The sequence below is a fragment of the Bubalus kerabau genome, chromosome 15, assembly GCF_029407905.1.
Source record: "Bubalus kerabau isolate K-KA32 ecotype Philippines breed swamp buffalo chromosome 15, PCC_UOA_SB_1v2, whole genome shotgun sequence".
NCBI classification, from domain to species: Eukaryota; Metazoa; Chordata; class Mammalia; order Artiodactyla; family Bovidae; genus Bubalus; species Bubalus kerabau.
In genome coordinates, this window is record NC_073638.1 from 42,470,860 (window position 1) to 42,487,013 (window position 16,154).

The following is a 16,154-nucleotide window of genomic DNA, read 5'->3' on the forward strand; positions in this document are numbered from 1 at the left end:
CCATCTAATCAAGGCTATGGTTTTTCCAGGAGTCATGTATGGATATGAAAGTTGGACTATAAAGAAAGCTGAGCACCGAAGAATTGATGCTTTTGAACTGTGGTGTTGGAGAAGACTCTTGAGAGTCCCTTGGACTGCAAGGAGATCCAACCAGTCCATCCTAAAGGAGATCAGTCCTGGGTGTTCATTGGAAGGATTGATGTTGAAGCTGAAACTCCAATACTTTGGCCACCTGATGCGAAGAGCTGACTGGTTTGAAAAGACTCTGATGCTGGGAAAGATTGAGGGCAGGAGGAGAAGGGGATGACAGAGGATGAGATGGTTGGATGGCATCACCAACTCAATGGACATGAGTTTCAGTAAACTCTGAGAGTTGGCTATAGACAGGGAAGCCTGACCTGCTGCAGTCCATGGGGTCACAAAGAGTCAGACACGACTGAGCAACTGAACTGAACTGAATTAATTTATTTTTTAACTGAAGGATAATTGTTTTACAGAATTTTGTTGTTTTCTGTTAAACCTCAACATGAATCAGCCATAGGTATCCATATACCCCATTCCTTTTGAACCTCCTTCCCATCTCCCTCCTCATCCTACCCCTCTAGGTTGATACAGAGACCCTGTTTGAATTTCCTGAGAGATACAGCGAATTTCTTTTGGCTGTCTATTTTATATATGGTAATGTAAGTTTCCATGTTACTTTCTCCATATATCTTACCCTCTCCTCCCCTCCCCCCATGTACATGTCTATTCTCTATGTCTGTTTCTCCAATGCTGCCCTGCAAATAAATTCTTCAGTACCATTTTTCTAGATTCCATATATATGCATTAGACTATGATATTTATCTTTCTCTTTCTGACTTACTTCACTCCGTATAATAGGCTCTAGGTTCACCCACGTCATCAGAACTGACTCAAATGTGTTCCTTTTTATGACTGAATAATATTCCATTGTGTATATGTACTGCAGCTTCTTTATCCGTTCATCTGTCAGTGGACATCTAGGTTGCTTCTATGTTTGTTTGTGTTGTAGCACTTGACAGGATTTCCTTTTTTATGGCTAAATATTATTCCATGTATGTATGTACCCCATTTTCTTTATCCATTCATCTTTTATTAGATTTTTAAAAAATATTTATTTGGCTGTGCCAGGTCTCAGTTGTGGCATGTGGGATCTTTTGTTGTGGCATGTGGGATCTCGTTCCTGACTAGGGAAAGAACCTGTACCCCATGCATTGGAATCACAGAGTCTTAGCCACTGACCACCAGAGACATCTCTGTTAATAGATGTTTTAGTTGCTTTCACCTTTTGGCTGTTGTGAATAATGCTTCAGTGGACATGAATGTGCAAATGTCTCTTTGAGATTCTGTTTTCAGTTTTTTTTAATATATACCCAGAAATGGGATTTTTGGATTATATGATAGTTTCTTTTTTAGTTTTTTGAGGAACTTCCATACTGTTTTCTATAGGGGCTGTACCATTTTGCATTGTAGACAACAGTCCGCAGTAGTCCCAGTTTTTCTGTGTCCTCTCTAACGTGTGTTGTTTTCTGGGTTATGATAGTTGCCATCCTAATCTGTGTGGTTTTAATTGAGTTTCCCTAATGCTTAGTGATATTGATCATCTTGTCATATGCTTGTTGGCTGTTTATATGTCTTCTTTGCAGAAATGTCTATGTAAGTTCTTTGCCTATTTTTAAATTGGATATTTGTTGTTGTTGAGTTGTTGGAGCTCTTTATATATTGTGGATATTAACTCCTTATCAGATATCTGGCTTGCAAATACTTTCTCCCATTTTGTAGGTTGCATTTTACTGTGTTTTAATTTCCTTTGCTGTGCATGAATCTTTGTTTGATGTAGTCCCTTTTTGCTGTTTTTACTTTTTGTTGCCTGTATTTTTATGTTATATGTAAGAAATTATTACCAAATCCAATAACATCAACCTTTTCCCTTTTTGTTTTCTTCTAGGAATTTTGTAGTTCAGGTATGGTTTAGGCCTTTAATCCATTTTGAGTTAATGTTTGTATGTGGTGTAAGGCATGGATCCATTCGTATTCTTTTACATGCAGATAAATAGTTTTCCCAGCACATTTTGTTGAAGAAACCGTCCTTCCCCATTGTGTAACCTTGGCACTTTTCTTAAAGATCATTTGACCATATACATGAGGGTTTATTTCTGGATTCTCTATTCTGTTACATAGGTCTTTTATTTATTTATTTTTTGCTGCCCAGGGTCTTCATTTTGGTGTGATCATTGCTGCTTACAGGGGCTTTTCTAGTAGTGGGGTATGGCCTTCTTTTGTTGTGGAGCACAGGCTTTAGAGCTCACAGGCTCAGTAGTTGAGGTGTGTGGGCTTAGCTGCACTGTGGCATGTTTGATTTCAGTTCCCCGACCAGGGATCAAACCTGTGTGCCCTGCATTGGAAAGCAGATTCTTAACCACTGGACTACTGGGGAAGTCCCTGTTACATTGGTCTTTATGCCAGTTCAATTGTGCTGTTTTGATGCTATCTTTTATATGGGAATTCAGCAAAATTGGTGAGCTAGGTTTCTGCTACCTCCATCTTCAGATTTTTTTCTTTTTACAGATTTGAAGAGGATGTCTTATGTTTTCAACTATGTAATTAATATAAGTGTTGATTGGGACAGAGTAAAACAAATGTCAGCTAAAGGCTGCCTTTAGGTTGCCATTGATTTCTCAATACTCTTTGGATGTGTTTGTGGCTCTGTCGCTAAGTTGTGTCCGGCTCTTATGATGCCATGGACTGTAGCCTGCCAGGCTCTCTGTTCATAGGATTTTTGAGTCAAGAATACTGGAGTGGGTTGCCATTTCCTCTTGAGGGGAACTTGCCAACCCAGGAATTGAACCCATGTCTCCTGCCTGTGTCTCCTGCATTGGCAGGCATATTCTTTACCCCTTGGGCCATCTGGGAAGCCCTGAGATAATGTGAACAGTGGGAACTCCTTTAAAGTATATTCTTTAAGTAGAAGAGTAAGTCTTAACTTGATCTAACTTTTCTTGTCTCAAGTCTGTCTTTTGTGGCAGATTCTTTGCTGCTAAGTGTGTGATCTCATTCTTAATGGCAGCTTTTTATGATGGGGATTATATTAACCATATTTTGAGGTTGAGAAAACAGATTTCTAGGGAGTAAGTGAAATAGTGGAGCCTGAATTTGAACTTAAGTCTGTCTAGCCTCCAAGCCCAGGTTTTTCCACTATACTAATCAGAGGTTAGATACACTGTGTCTGCCATCTTCCTTTATCAAAACTTGTCTTCTTTGTGTCTAAAGACAAATCTATGTGCAGACTGTTCTTGTCCTCCTTGGGAGAGATAAGGATCAGTTAGGAACCAAGGGATGGGCAATCTGTGATGAAAGTAAGAGGACATTTTAGCTGATGTATTGTTCTGCATTATCCATTCATTTACTTGTAAAATTATTTAAAAGGTCAGTGTTAAAGGCTACTGTTTCATTTGTATAATAATTACTATTTAAAGGTTTCTGTTAGTACCATTCATTTAATTTTCTTTTTGGCTTTTCAGTAATTTTTCCCAACTATTTATTGAGGTAAAATTAACAAGCAAAATGTAAGATATTTAAAGAATACATCATGGTGATTTGATATACATATGCATTGTGAAAGGATTCCCCCACCTAGTTAATTAATTCATCCATCATCTCACATATTTGTCTTTTTTTAGGTGAGTACAAGTTCTACTGTTAGCAAATTTCAATTTTGCAATACAGTGTTGTCACCATGTTTTACATTAGATCCTCAGAACTTATTCACCTATAGTCGAAAGTTTGTACTGTTACTAACATCTCCCTGTTTCCCCCCAGCATACTCTAGCTGAAATATGCCAGACAGAGAAGGACAAATACCCTTCTGTATTAATAGAGTGAGAGACTTCTGCTTTTGCATGCACATATTAATAAATTTAGTCCGTTATTTGATTTATATATTTGAAACGTGTTAGTGAGAAAGTCCATACTTTAATTTCCATAATTATTCATGAATGTCTGCAGTATTAAATGTAGACCGAGTATAAAGTTTGCTGAGTATAAAAATCATATGAAAAACAAAGTCATTGTGAAAAGAGGTTACCATGTATATGCATCATGCACTTTTAGAAAACTCGAATTGCATTTTAGAAATTGAAGTATAGTTGATTTGCATCATTTTAATTTCAGGTACAGAGCACTGTACCTGACTCAGCATTTTTTATAGGTTACTCTCCATTTAAAATCACTACAAAGCAGTGACTATTTTCCTGCGCTGTATAGCACATCCTGTGGTCTATCCATTTTATACATCGTAGTTCTTACCTTTCAACACCTTATTCCCATTCTGCCTCATAAGTGAAATAGAAACAAACTCACAGGTATAGAGAACAGACTTAATACATTGCTTTTTAAACCATGAAAGAATGTCTGCTTTTAAGATTTTTTTGGGGGGGATACACCATTTGTTGTTGTTACTTCGTTGCTCAGTCGTGTCTCTTTTGTGACCCCATGGACTGTAGCCCACCAGGCTCCTCTGTCCATGGGATTTCCCAGGGAATGATACTGGAGTGGGTAGGGATTACCTTCTCTAGGGGACCTGCTCTAGGGGATCTTCCTGATTCAGCCTGCATCTCCTGCATTGACAGGCAGGTTCTTTACCACTGAGCCACCAAGAAAGCCCTTGTAGTTTCTGTGGCAGTTCACGCTGTCATTTTTGATAGTTCTCATTCTCACAAGGTTCTTCATTTATATTGATTCAATAATATCTCCTCTGAATTATAGCTTTTGGCTCTAGTTTGTTCCACTCTATCTTCTTCCATATAATAGCTCTTTACACATTTGGAGAAAGTTCTCATATGTGCTTCTTTTTAAGCACTTTTAAAAACACTTTTCTGACTAAATCTTCTTTTATGTAAAATTTTCCAGACCCTTTACCAGTTTGAAAGGGCTTGATCTATCGTAGATGCCTTTTACATCTACGTGTAAATTGTGTATTATTGTTTGGCCTGTTTTGTGACAAGGAATCATAGATCTAGTCTAGTCTCAGAGGGAGGAGTATTGTTACTTCTGAAGTTTGATGGCAGATGCTCCAGTGCTACCGGTTTACTGGAGGTAGAACTTAGACAGCTACCCAGCCTTTCTCTTGCATCATTTCTGCTGCCTCCTGTGTCTGTACTGCCAACCTGTGCTGTACTGGCAAGTCTTGGCCTGGGTTTCTGCTCTTCTGTAACTGGCTTTACACATGACCCCCTGCGGTTGCCTGACTCACAAGTCTTGATACATCTTTTTAGCTGCTTTAGTCTCTCATTTCTTCTATTCGGAATTTCCCAGCAGAGGAGCCAGGTTTGTCTAAGGTACCTTTTATAGGTCACTCTGGTCATAAGTTACTTGCCAGTTGCTTGCCCTTGCCCACCTAATAGTCCCATTCATTGACTCAACAAGTATTTTATTAAATATCTAATATATACTAGTTATTGTTCTAAATGCCTGGGATACATCAGTAAACATAGCAGGTCAAAATCACTGTTTCCATTCTAGTGAGGTGAAATATGCAAGTAGAAGCAAATGTACTAGTCAAATTAATGATTTCATAATTTCTCTCTGGTTGGTAAGAGAGAGAGGATTGTGTGCTTCTGAACATGACTGCTGCCCTTCCTTGAACTGGTGCCATTTTTGATAGAATGTGGTATGGGCAGATGGACTTCAGAAAGCAACTCTAATATAGATAACCACCGATCTAGTTGTGTAGACAAACATAGAGAAGATTTTAAAAAGTATGCATTAGAGTAGCATTTCTCAAAATTCAGAGCCTCTGTTAAGCCAAGTAGTATATATTTTATATGTGTATACTTTAAACATATACATGATACTAAAATGATTGATTTCTGTCAGTTGATACGATCAACAAATATCAAGCATCTTGTTTCATATAGAGCAAAGTATTGCATTTCTTCAGTTAATTAACCCCTACTGACTTCATTTCTTCTGCAAATGAACATCTTCCTCATACTATTGGCTGTTCCACACCTACAGCGTGCTACTTAGCACTCCCTAAGAATACTGTTTGACTTTCCTGCAGTCATCTGGTAAGGCTTGAACAGTCACTTTGGCAGGGTGAATGGTTGGATCATCCTAGGTCACTTGATAATCCTTGTGGTGGGCCGGGTAAGTGGATTACCCTATCAGGACCCAGGGGAAGGTGGATGGGTTACCACACATAAAGGAGGGAAAAGTGTGCCTGATCACGCCAGTATTTCCTCACCCTTCCTAAATTTGTGTGGGGCGGTTTGTCTAGCATTTGCTCTTTTTTTAAAGAAAGCTATTTCCAAATGTGTTGGTATCCTGCTAAGAGTCCCTCTTTTTATGTATGAGCTCCACATTTGGTCATTGTATTTCCTGATTTTATGATGCAGTGGTAGAGTAGGGGCTGGAAAGAAAATCAGGAAGGCCTTGACTAATAACTGCCCCCTCTTTTTTTTTTTTTTTTTCAATTTAGCTGTATGCAGTGCAGTGAACAATCACAATTTGTCAGCCTATCACTTGTCTTTTCTAAGAAGTGATCCCCTTTCTTTTGAGAAGTGTCTCTCTCCCTACCCAGTTACCCATGCCCATTTAATATATAGTGCAAATCGGAGCTGTTTCCACAGCCATTCTGATTGACTTCACCTCTGGACACAAGAATCAGCCCACAGGTGGACATTTGACTCTAAAACAGTCTTCCCGCAATATGGCTTGCTCCTTAACATAAAATTTCATCTTGTCAGCATTCTTAAATACAACCAGTGCTTCCTGTAAGAATGGTTTTAGGTAAATTTTATAAACTTGGAAAATAAATTTAAACATTCAGTTTAAAGTCTTAAAATCCAAAAAGAAGCATCAGACAATGTTCGTTTACTTCCATAGTGTATTCTCCTAAGTTTCTCAAAAGTTAGCTGTACCAATTTGCATATTTGATATTCAAAACCTGTGCTGTAGCTCCTTCCACATTTTATTTGTGAAATACCATGTCACCATTTTTATTTTTGCCTTTTTATAACCTAATTTCCATTTACAAATAGCATCATATAAGGAAGTTATATCACTCATGAATCATATTTCTCTGTGTGCTTACAAATGTTACATCAACATTTCACACTAAGCTTTCATGTTATTGAAAGACTGCATATCATTATGAAATCAATAAAGTAAGTATATGGCTCCTAGAGACCTTTAGAAAGTTATGTTCCTGCTTACAAGGAGCTTTTTACTTCTCAAATTGGCATTAACTAAACAAGTGAAAGTAACAGTCTCATTCTTATACACAGGGTGTAAAAAATTATATCTTTCTGATGGGCCCTTTGACTTTGTGTGAGTTTTTAAAATTTTCATATTCTTTGATCCATTAGTTGTATACCTAAAGATTTTTTCTGGGCAAAAGTGAGACGAGGATATAGATTTGTATAGAAAGGTGCTTTCATAGCATTATTTATAATAGAGAAAATAGGAAATATATATAATTGTCAAAGGCATGTTAGAAAACATTAATAATAAATCAATATATAAACTTAAGTTTAGTATTATCTTGAATATGATGGAAAAAATACACATATGAGAAAAGCCTAGGGTAAAATCCAAACATTAGCAGTAATTGTCTTCGGATGTGGGATAATAGATGATTTCTCCTTTATATTTTTATATATTAAAGTTTTTTCTGCAGCTGACATTTATTATTTTTATGATTAGTGAAAATTAATGTGATAAAATATTTCCTGAGCCTGAAGTACATGAGTTATGACTTTCAGAATTGAAAGCAATATAGGAACACCTGATTAAATATGATGATATATATAATATTCATATCACTTTTTAAAAAGTGAGAGGAGATATAAGTTTAAAACAATTTCCATCAATATTAACAAATCTATTGAAATAAACATTTAGCTCAGTATGAACTAAGTGCCAGGCATTCATTATGCTAGGTACTTGGGCATATAAAGATGGTTCTGAAAGAACAAGAAGCTGTCATTTCTGTAAAAATTTCCATGATTTCTCTGCTACTTCTGTCGTTGTACTTACTGTGATATACTGAAATTATCAGTTCATTTTTCTGTTTTCTGTTCTCTTAATTCCTTGAGATAGGGGCCATGTCTTTTTTATTGTATATCTCCAGTATCTAGTAATTTGTTGAATTAAGTTTGCTATGAATGTAAGAACTGGTGATACTTGAGGTGGATTTTGGAAGCTGGGTGTCTATAATAAATCACTTTTAGTTTACTCTGACTGAAATCCTTTATTTCCCTATAATGGTTGGTATATGAAGAGTTACTATACTGCAGCAGTTGTTCGTTTTTGACAATGTTTTTATTTTGCCTTTTTCAAGTGTGACCTCAATTTTAGAACAATTCTCAGTTGGTCAGTAAGATGAATTTAACTTTCCAGTTATCTTTTAAAGGTAAGAATTTGGTCATAAAGTGATTGAAGTCTAAGTGAGAGCCAAAGGGAAGTTCAGTTCACAGGGATGAAGATGAGAGATGATAGTGGATGATTTCTTTTTAAAAAATTGAATCAGGTGTTAAGGTTTCCTTAAGTTAGATGCACAGATAATCAGAATGCAGTTGCTTTTACTTCAGAGTGAGTGGAAACAGCATGTAGAATATGTAAGTGCAGGAAGCTCTTTAAAAAGTACAGCAAAAAGCAATTTAGACCTAGCATGTACTCTCTAGCCCAAATTGCTCACAGATTATATCCCCAAAGATCAATTTTGAGTTGATCTGGTCTTTAATGTCACAGGGTAATTTTGTAATAGTAATGATAGAGAAATGATATAGACTCTGTCTATCAATGGATTAGATATGACAGAGTGCCTGAAGAACTATGGACAGAGGATCATGACATTGTACAGGAAGCAGGGATCAAAACCATCTCCAAGAAAAAGAAATGCAAAAAGGCAAAATGGCTGTCTGAGGAGGCCTTACAAATAACTGAGAAAATAAGAGAAGTCAAAGGCAAAGGAGAAAAGGAAAGGTATACCCATTTGAATGCAGAGTTCCAAAGAATAGCAAGGAGAGATAAGAAAGCCTTCCTCAGTGATCAGTGCAAAGAAATAGAGGAAAAAAACAAGGGAAAGACTAGAGATCTCTTCAAGAAAATTAGAGATACCAAGGGAACATTTCATGCAAAGATGGGCACAATAAAAGACAGAAATGGTATGGACCTAACAGAAGCAGAAGATATAAAGAAGAGATGGTGAGAATACACAGAAGAACTATACAAAAAAGATCTTCATGAGCCAGATAACCACAGTGGTGTGATCACTCACCTAGAGCCAGACATCCTGGAATGCAAAGTCAAGTGGACCGTAGGAAGCATCACTACAAACAAAGCTAGTGGAGGTGATGGAATTCCAGTTGAGCTATTTCAAATCCCAAAAGATGATGCTGTGAAAGTGCTGCACTCATTATGGCAGCAAATTTGAGAACTCAGCAGTGGCCACAGGACTAGAAAAGGCCAGTTTTCATTCCAATCTCAAAGAAAGACAGCGCCGAAGAATGTGCAAACTACCACACAATTGCACCCATCTCACATGCTAGCAAAGTACTGCTCAAAATTCTCCAAGACAGGCTTCAACAGTACGTGAACTGTGAACTTCCAGATGTTCAAGTTGGATTGAGAAAAGGCGGAGAAACCAGAGATCAAATTGCCAACATCTGTTGGATCATTGAAAAAGCAAGAGAGTTCCAGAAAAATATCTACTTCTGTTTTATTGACTACACCAAAGCCTTTGACTGTGCAGATAACAACAAACTGTGGAAAATTCTTCAAGAGATGGGAATACCAGAGCACCTGACCTGCCTCCTAAGAAATCTGTATGTAGGTCAGGAAGCAACAGTTAGAACTGGACATGGAACAACAGACTGATTCCAAATAGGAAAAGGAGTACATCAAGGCTGTATATTATCACCCTGTTTATTTAACTTATATGCAGAGTATAGTATGCAAAATGCTGGGCTGGATGAAGAACAAGATGGAATCAAGATTGCTGGGAGAATAACCTCAGCATTAACCTGAGATTATATTAATAACCTCAGATACACAGAAGATACCATCCTTATGGCAGAAAATGAAGAACTAAAGAGCCTCTTGATGAAAGTGAAAGAGAGTGAAAAAGTTGACTTAAAACTCAACATTGAGAAAACTAAGATCATGGCATCTGGTCCCATCACTTCATGGCAAATAGATGGGGAAACAGTGGAAACAGTGACAGACTTTATTTTTTGGGGCTCCAAAATCACTGCAGATGGTGATTGCAGCCATGAAATTAAAAGACACTTACTCCTTGGAAGAAAAGTTATGACTAACCTAGACAGCATATTAAAAAACAGAGACATTACTTTTCCAACAAAGTTCTGTTTAGTCAAGGCTATGGTTTTTCCTGTGGTCATGTATGGATGTGAGAGTTGGATGATGAAGAAAGCTGAGCGTCGAAGAATTGATGCTTTTGAACTGTGGTGTTGGAGAAGACTCTTGAGTGTCCCTTGGACTGCAAGGAGATCCAACCAGTCCATCCTAAAGGAGATCAGTCCTGAATATTCATTAGAAGGACCAATGCTGAAGCTGAAACTCCAATCCTTTGGCCACCTGATGCAAAGAACTGACTCATTTGAAAAGACCCTGATGCTGGGAAAGATTGAAGGTGGGAGGAGAAGGGGACGACAGAGGATGAGATGGTTGGATGGCATCACTGACTCAATGGACATGAGTTTGAGCAGGCTCCGGGAGTTGGTGATGGACAGGGAGGCCTGGCGTGCTAGTGTCCCAAGGTTGCAAAGAGTCGGACACGACTGAGCAGCTGAACTGAACTGAATGATACAGATGAGTGGTTTTCAACCAGGGGCATTTTTGCCCCCGTCCCCAACCCCGAGCATATTTGGCAGTGATTTGGAGACATTTTTGGTTGTAACAACTTAGTGGTATTAGATGCGGTGTTATTAACTGTTAGTGGGTTAAAGCTAAGGATGTTACTAAACATACTATAGTGTACTATAATGCACAGGATAGCTCCCCTCCCACTGCCTTCAAACCCAACAAGGTATTATCTGGCCCAGAATGTCAGTGGTGCTGATGTGGAGAAACCCTGTTTAGGCAATTGTCTAATTTCCAGGCCACTCTGAAAAATCTTTCTTTAACCCTGCACAGTGCTTATAGCCCATAACTCAGCGTAGTGCTAATAGTGCCATTTCATTTGTCATTTAAGATTACTTTGTCTTCATGGTAAAGGTTTTAAAGTTCAACTCGAGATACTGAGCAGAAGATGGCTTTCCTTATTGGAAATAAAGGGTAGTTACTCCCATGATGTGGAGGCTTGATTTCACATACCTGTTTTTCCTAGTATTTCTGTGTCACTCTTCTGAGAGTCTGTAGGATGGGAATTACCTATCATTTCAGTATTGTGTTTAGAAGATAGTTTTATGCCCTTTAAAACATGAAAATGTTTAATCAGTATATAAATTTGTTCAACAAGTATTCATTTAGAAATAAGTATTAATAAAATGAGTATTCAGATTTTTAAGTACCTGTAACTTAATGCACTTTGATTTTATTAATAGGGTCAGGAGCAGGTCTGGGGAAAATAATCCAGAGATTTCCACAGAAGGACTGGGATGATACACCTTTTCCACAGGGAATTGAATTGGTAAGCTGATGTTGTATTACTGTACTTTTAAAATGATACTTTTCTTGTTTTATTTATGGTTATATTTATGTTGCAGTTACTTTTAAATTATCTGGTGATTTAATTGTAACACATTAAAAATAATCTCCCCAACACAGAAACCTTTGACTTACATTGGTTCTGGAATACCTGTTTTGCTGTTCTTCCCATTTAAATTTCTCTTTAATATTAAAGATGAAATAGATGATCTTTATGTACCTGGAAGCTGAAAAATTCCTCTGATTCTTATAATCAAACTCTTAGCCTAGTATCTTCAGTGATAGTGTGTGTCACTAATCAAATATTTATTGTATTTTTCTTCCTGAAAATTTCAAGGTCGATGTTTTAGTGAAAACTAAATAAAAACGTAGATAAACAAAACCAAAGGTTGGTTTAATAGTGATCAATCATGGTTTGAATTTGGTCTTGAAATCAAAATCTGAATTCTTTCTAGTTACAGGATTTGTATGTTGTTTTGTAATAGTATACTTAACTGCCTTATTTTTGTCAACCATTTTAAAGCAGTTTATGGTTGAGCATAATTTATATGACTAACACATTCTCTCTGGTGGTGGATCTGTGATGATAAAATCAGAGACTGAAAAGATGATCGCTAAAGTATTTTTGCAATATGACTATAAAGTTTAGAGAGTGTGTGTATATGTGTTTGTATATATGTGTGTGTGTTCATCTATATTGTATGTATATTTACACACACACACGAGCAGTATTCATCAAAGCAATTGTTTTGAGTGAACATTTGGTATAATATGACAATGAGAAGAGTGCTTGGGTTGAAAATCCCAGCTGAATGGTGTGATATCTGGCAAGTTACTTAATTTCTTGAGCGACAAGAGTCTTCATCTATAAAATGAGGACACTAATAATACTAATCTCATAGGGTTATATAAAAATAAAACAAGAAAAATACAAATAAAATGCTTAGAACAGTGTCTTCCATAAAGTTCTCAGTAAATAAGGTAGCTTGTTATTATTGTTGTCATTGGTGCTCTGTGTTTGACATACTGCAGCTCCTACCTCAGAGGAAGAACTGTTCAGTCTTTTGTTAGCCTGTATCAGAAATATTTATTAGTAATAAAACTGATGTTGAAAACTATGATTTTTCTTATCTTAGCAAATGACTGTTCATTTCTGCCTCCCTAAGTATAAAAAATACATTGCTAAATGCTTAATTTTGATTGTTAAACCCAGTTGTGTAAAGAAGGCTGTGAGTTCTGTAGATCCACAGAGAGGGTAAATCTTGAGTTTAGGCATTAAAAAGGGGGGAAGAGTATGAGAATCTGTGAGGCAATACATTGGAAAAGACCCTGATGCTGGGAAAGATTGAGTGCATGAGGAAAAGGGGACGACAGCAGATGAGATGGTTGGATGGCATCACTGACTCAAGGGATGTGAGTTTGAGCCAACTCCAAGAGATAGTGAAGGACAAGGAAGCCTGGTGTACTGCAGTCCATGAGGTTGCAAAGAATTGGACATGACTGAGCAACTGAACAACAAAGTGGTCTCTGCCGCTAGTTCCTGGCGCAGAGCTTCTGAAACCCTTGTAATTTCCTAAGTCAAAAAATACTAGAGACATCTTTTGTTCTAATATTTAATCTTTGATCCTGGTTCCTGCCACAGGGCTCCTGAAACCTTTGTAACTTCCTGGGTGGTAGGAGTGTTTTGTTCTGATGAGGTGACTCTTGGGGGACTCCTGGATGGTTCCTGGATGAGGAGAAGGACCAAGCCATAATTAGAAGCTTGGAACTTTCAGCATTTATCTGCTATTCTCTTGTAAAGGGAGAAGGGCTAACAGTTTAGTTAATGATTGATCATGCCTACATGAAGAAGCCACCATAAAAATCCCCAAAGTATGGGATTCGGAGAACTTCCAGGTTGTTCGAACATCCACCTACTGGGAGGGTGATGCACCCCAGCTGCACAGAGAGAGAAGCTCCTGTGCTTGGGACCTTCCCAGGCTTCCCTCTGTATATCTCTTCATCTGCTCTTCATCTGTATTCCTTATCATATCCTTTAATAAACTGATTGTAAATAAAATGTTTTGTAAGTGAGCCACTTGAGCAAATTAATTGAATCCGAAGAGGTTGAAGTCATGGGAACCTCCGATTTGTAGCCAAGTCAGTCATACAGAAGTTGTAGGTAACCTGGGGACCTACTTGCAGTTGGCATCTCAGGTGGAGGGGGATGTGTTGGTCTCATGTGACTGAGCCCTTAGCCTTAATCAGTCAGTTAAATTGTAGGACACCCAGCAGATGTTGTGCATAATTGCTTGTTTTGAGGAAAAAAATCCCACACATTGGGTGACTAGGAGTGTCAGAGATGAAGTATTCTGAGTAAGGTAAACATGAGGAGAAAAGTAGGTTTTTAAGGACCCTCCTTATATTCCTTTTTCTTCTCTTCCATATCTCGGCAAATACTAGTAATTGGTCTTACAGTGTGGATAACTGGCATTTGTACTATTAAAGCTTTAAAACTGTTTCACTGTCCTTTTTAGTAATGATTGAAAGGGGAGCATTTTGGTACTCAAGGTCTTTTAGAACTTTTGTGTGTTCCTACCTCCCATCACATAAATGTGCGGATGGATATCAATTACATCAGTTTGACAGTATGAACAGTGAACCACCTTCATAAATTTTAAGAACAACAGACATTATTGGGTTAAAGAGAGATCATGATTTGACTGTAGTTTATTTAGCTATGACTGAGAAGGAATACTTTCTGTATTTCAAAAGTTAAGGCATAGATACTGTGATGCCTCTCATGTCTCACTAGTAGTAACGGAGAGACATGTGTTGATTTTCAGTTCAGTTGAGTTCAATCACTCAGTCGTGTCTGACTCTTTGCTACCCCATGGGCTGCAGCAGGCCAGGCCGCCCTGTCCATCACCAACTTCCGGAGTCTACTCAAACTCAAGTCCATTGAGTCAGTGATGCCATCCAAACATCTCATCCTCTGTTATCCCCTTCTCCTCCTGCCTTCAATCTTTCCCAGCATCAGGGTCTTTTCAAATGTGTCAGTTCTTCGCATCAAGTGGTCAAAGTATTGGAGTTTCAGCTTTAGCATCAGTCCTTCTAATGAATATTCAGGACAGATTTCCTTTAGGATGGACTGGTTGGATCTCCTTGCAGTCCAAGGGACACTCAAGAGTCTTCTCCAACACCACAGTTCAGAAGCATCAGTTCCTCAGCACTCAGCTTTCTTTATAGTCCATCCAGCTCTCACATCCATACATGACTACTGGAAAAACCATAGCTTTGACTAGACAGATCTTTGTTGGCAAAGTAATGTCTCTGCTTTTTAATATGCTGTCTAGGTTGGTCATAACTTTTCTTCCAAGTAGCAAGCTTGGTCCATACCATTTCTGTCTTTTATTGTGCCCATCTTTGCATGAAATGTCCCCTTGGTGTCTCTAATTTTCTTGAAGAGATCTCTAGTCTTTCTCATTCTATTGTTTTCCTCTATTTCTTTGCACTGATTACCGAGGAAGGCTTTCTTATCTCTCCTTGCTATTCTTTGGAACTCCTGCATTTAAATGGGTATACGTTTCCTTTTCTCCTTTGCCTTTGGCGTCTCTTCTTTTCACAGCTATTTGTGGCAACCATTTTGCCTTTTTGCATTTCTTTTTCTTGGGGATGGTCTTGATCCCAACCTCCTCTACAATGCCACGAACTTCCGTCCATAGTTCTTCAGGCACTCTGTCTATCAGATCTAATGTGTTGACTTTGCTGCTGCTAAGTCACTTCAGTCGTGTCCGACTCTGTGCGACCCCAGAGACGGCAGCCCACCAGGCTCCCCCGTCCCTGGGATTCTCCAGGCAAGAACACCGGAGTGGGTTGTCATTTCCTTCCGCAATGCATGAAAGTGAAAAGTGAAAGTGAAGTCGCTCAGTCGTGTCCAACCCTCAGCGACCCCATGGACTGCAGCCTTCCAGGCTCCTCCATCCATGGGATTTTTCCAGGCAAGAGTACTGGAGTGGGGTGCCATTGCCTTCTCCGGTGTTGACTTTACTACTAACTAAATGGATATTTTTTCTTTGTGGGAAAGACAGTCCTGTGTTTGGGTGCTGTCAGGGTCTCTCCAGTAACAAGTAGAGTTTTACTGGATTGGTGAAACTGAGGTGTTAAGAAGTAGCATAACTTTTCCTCACCTAAGATTTTCCTAGATGAATATGTTGGGTGATTTTTTGTGAAGCATTTCAGAATGTTTGGGGCTAGATTAATATTTAAAGATTATTTATCTTGCTGGATTACATTGGGAACTTTCTCTTTCCTTTAAATTTTTTCATAATTGATAGCAATTCCTATTTCCTAATGTCTGTTGTGCCTTGTCAGGTACAGAATAAATTTGTTTATATTATCTATCAAATCCATTTAAAAACATACAAAATCGTTAACTGTTACATTTTTGTTGTCTTACTATTTACAGCTGTCCATGGGTATCA

The 16,154-nt window shown here is 38.0% G+C and overlaps 2 protein-coding genes across 5 annotated transcripts in view; one reads left to right on the forward strand and one right to left on the reverse strand.

The window, feature by feature from the left end:
* Positions 1-743, reverse strand: part of AMPD3 (adenosine monophosphate deaminase 3) — a 296,752-nt gene extending 296,009 nt beyond the window's left edge. Inside the window, exon 1 of the mRNA XM_055548650.1 lies at positions 734-743. The gene's annotated coding sequence lies outside the window, so the exon portion shown is untranslated. The remainder of the gene's footprint in view (positions 1-733) is intronic.
* The window catches only part of SBF2 (SET binding factor 2), a 508,637-nt gene that overhangs the window by 86,221 nt on the left and 406,262 nt on the right, over positions 1-16,154 (forward strand). For all 4 annotated transcript variants that reach the window (XM_055548648.1, XM_055548644.1, XM_055548646.1 and 1 more), the window contains exon 2: positions 11,589-11,674. In XM_055548648.1, the coding sequence (XP_055404623.1) occupies positions 11,589-11,674 (86 nt within the window). The remainder of the gene's footprint in view (positions 1-11,588; positions 11,675-16,154) is intronic.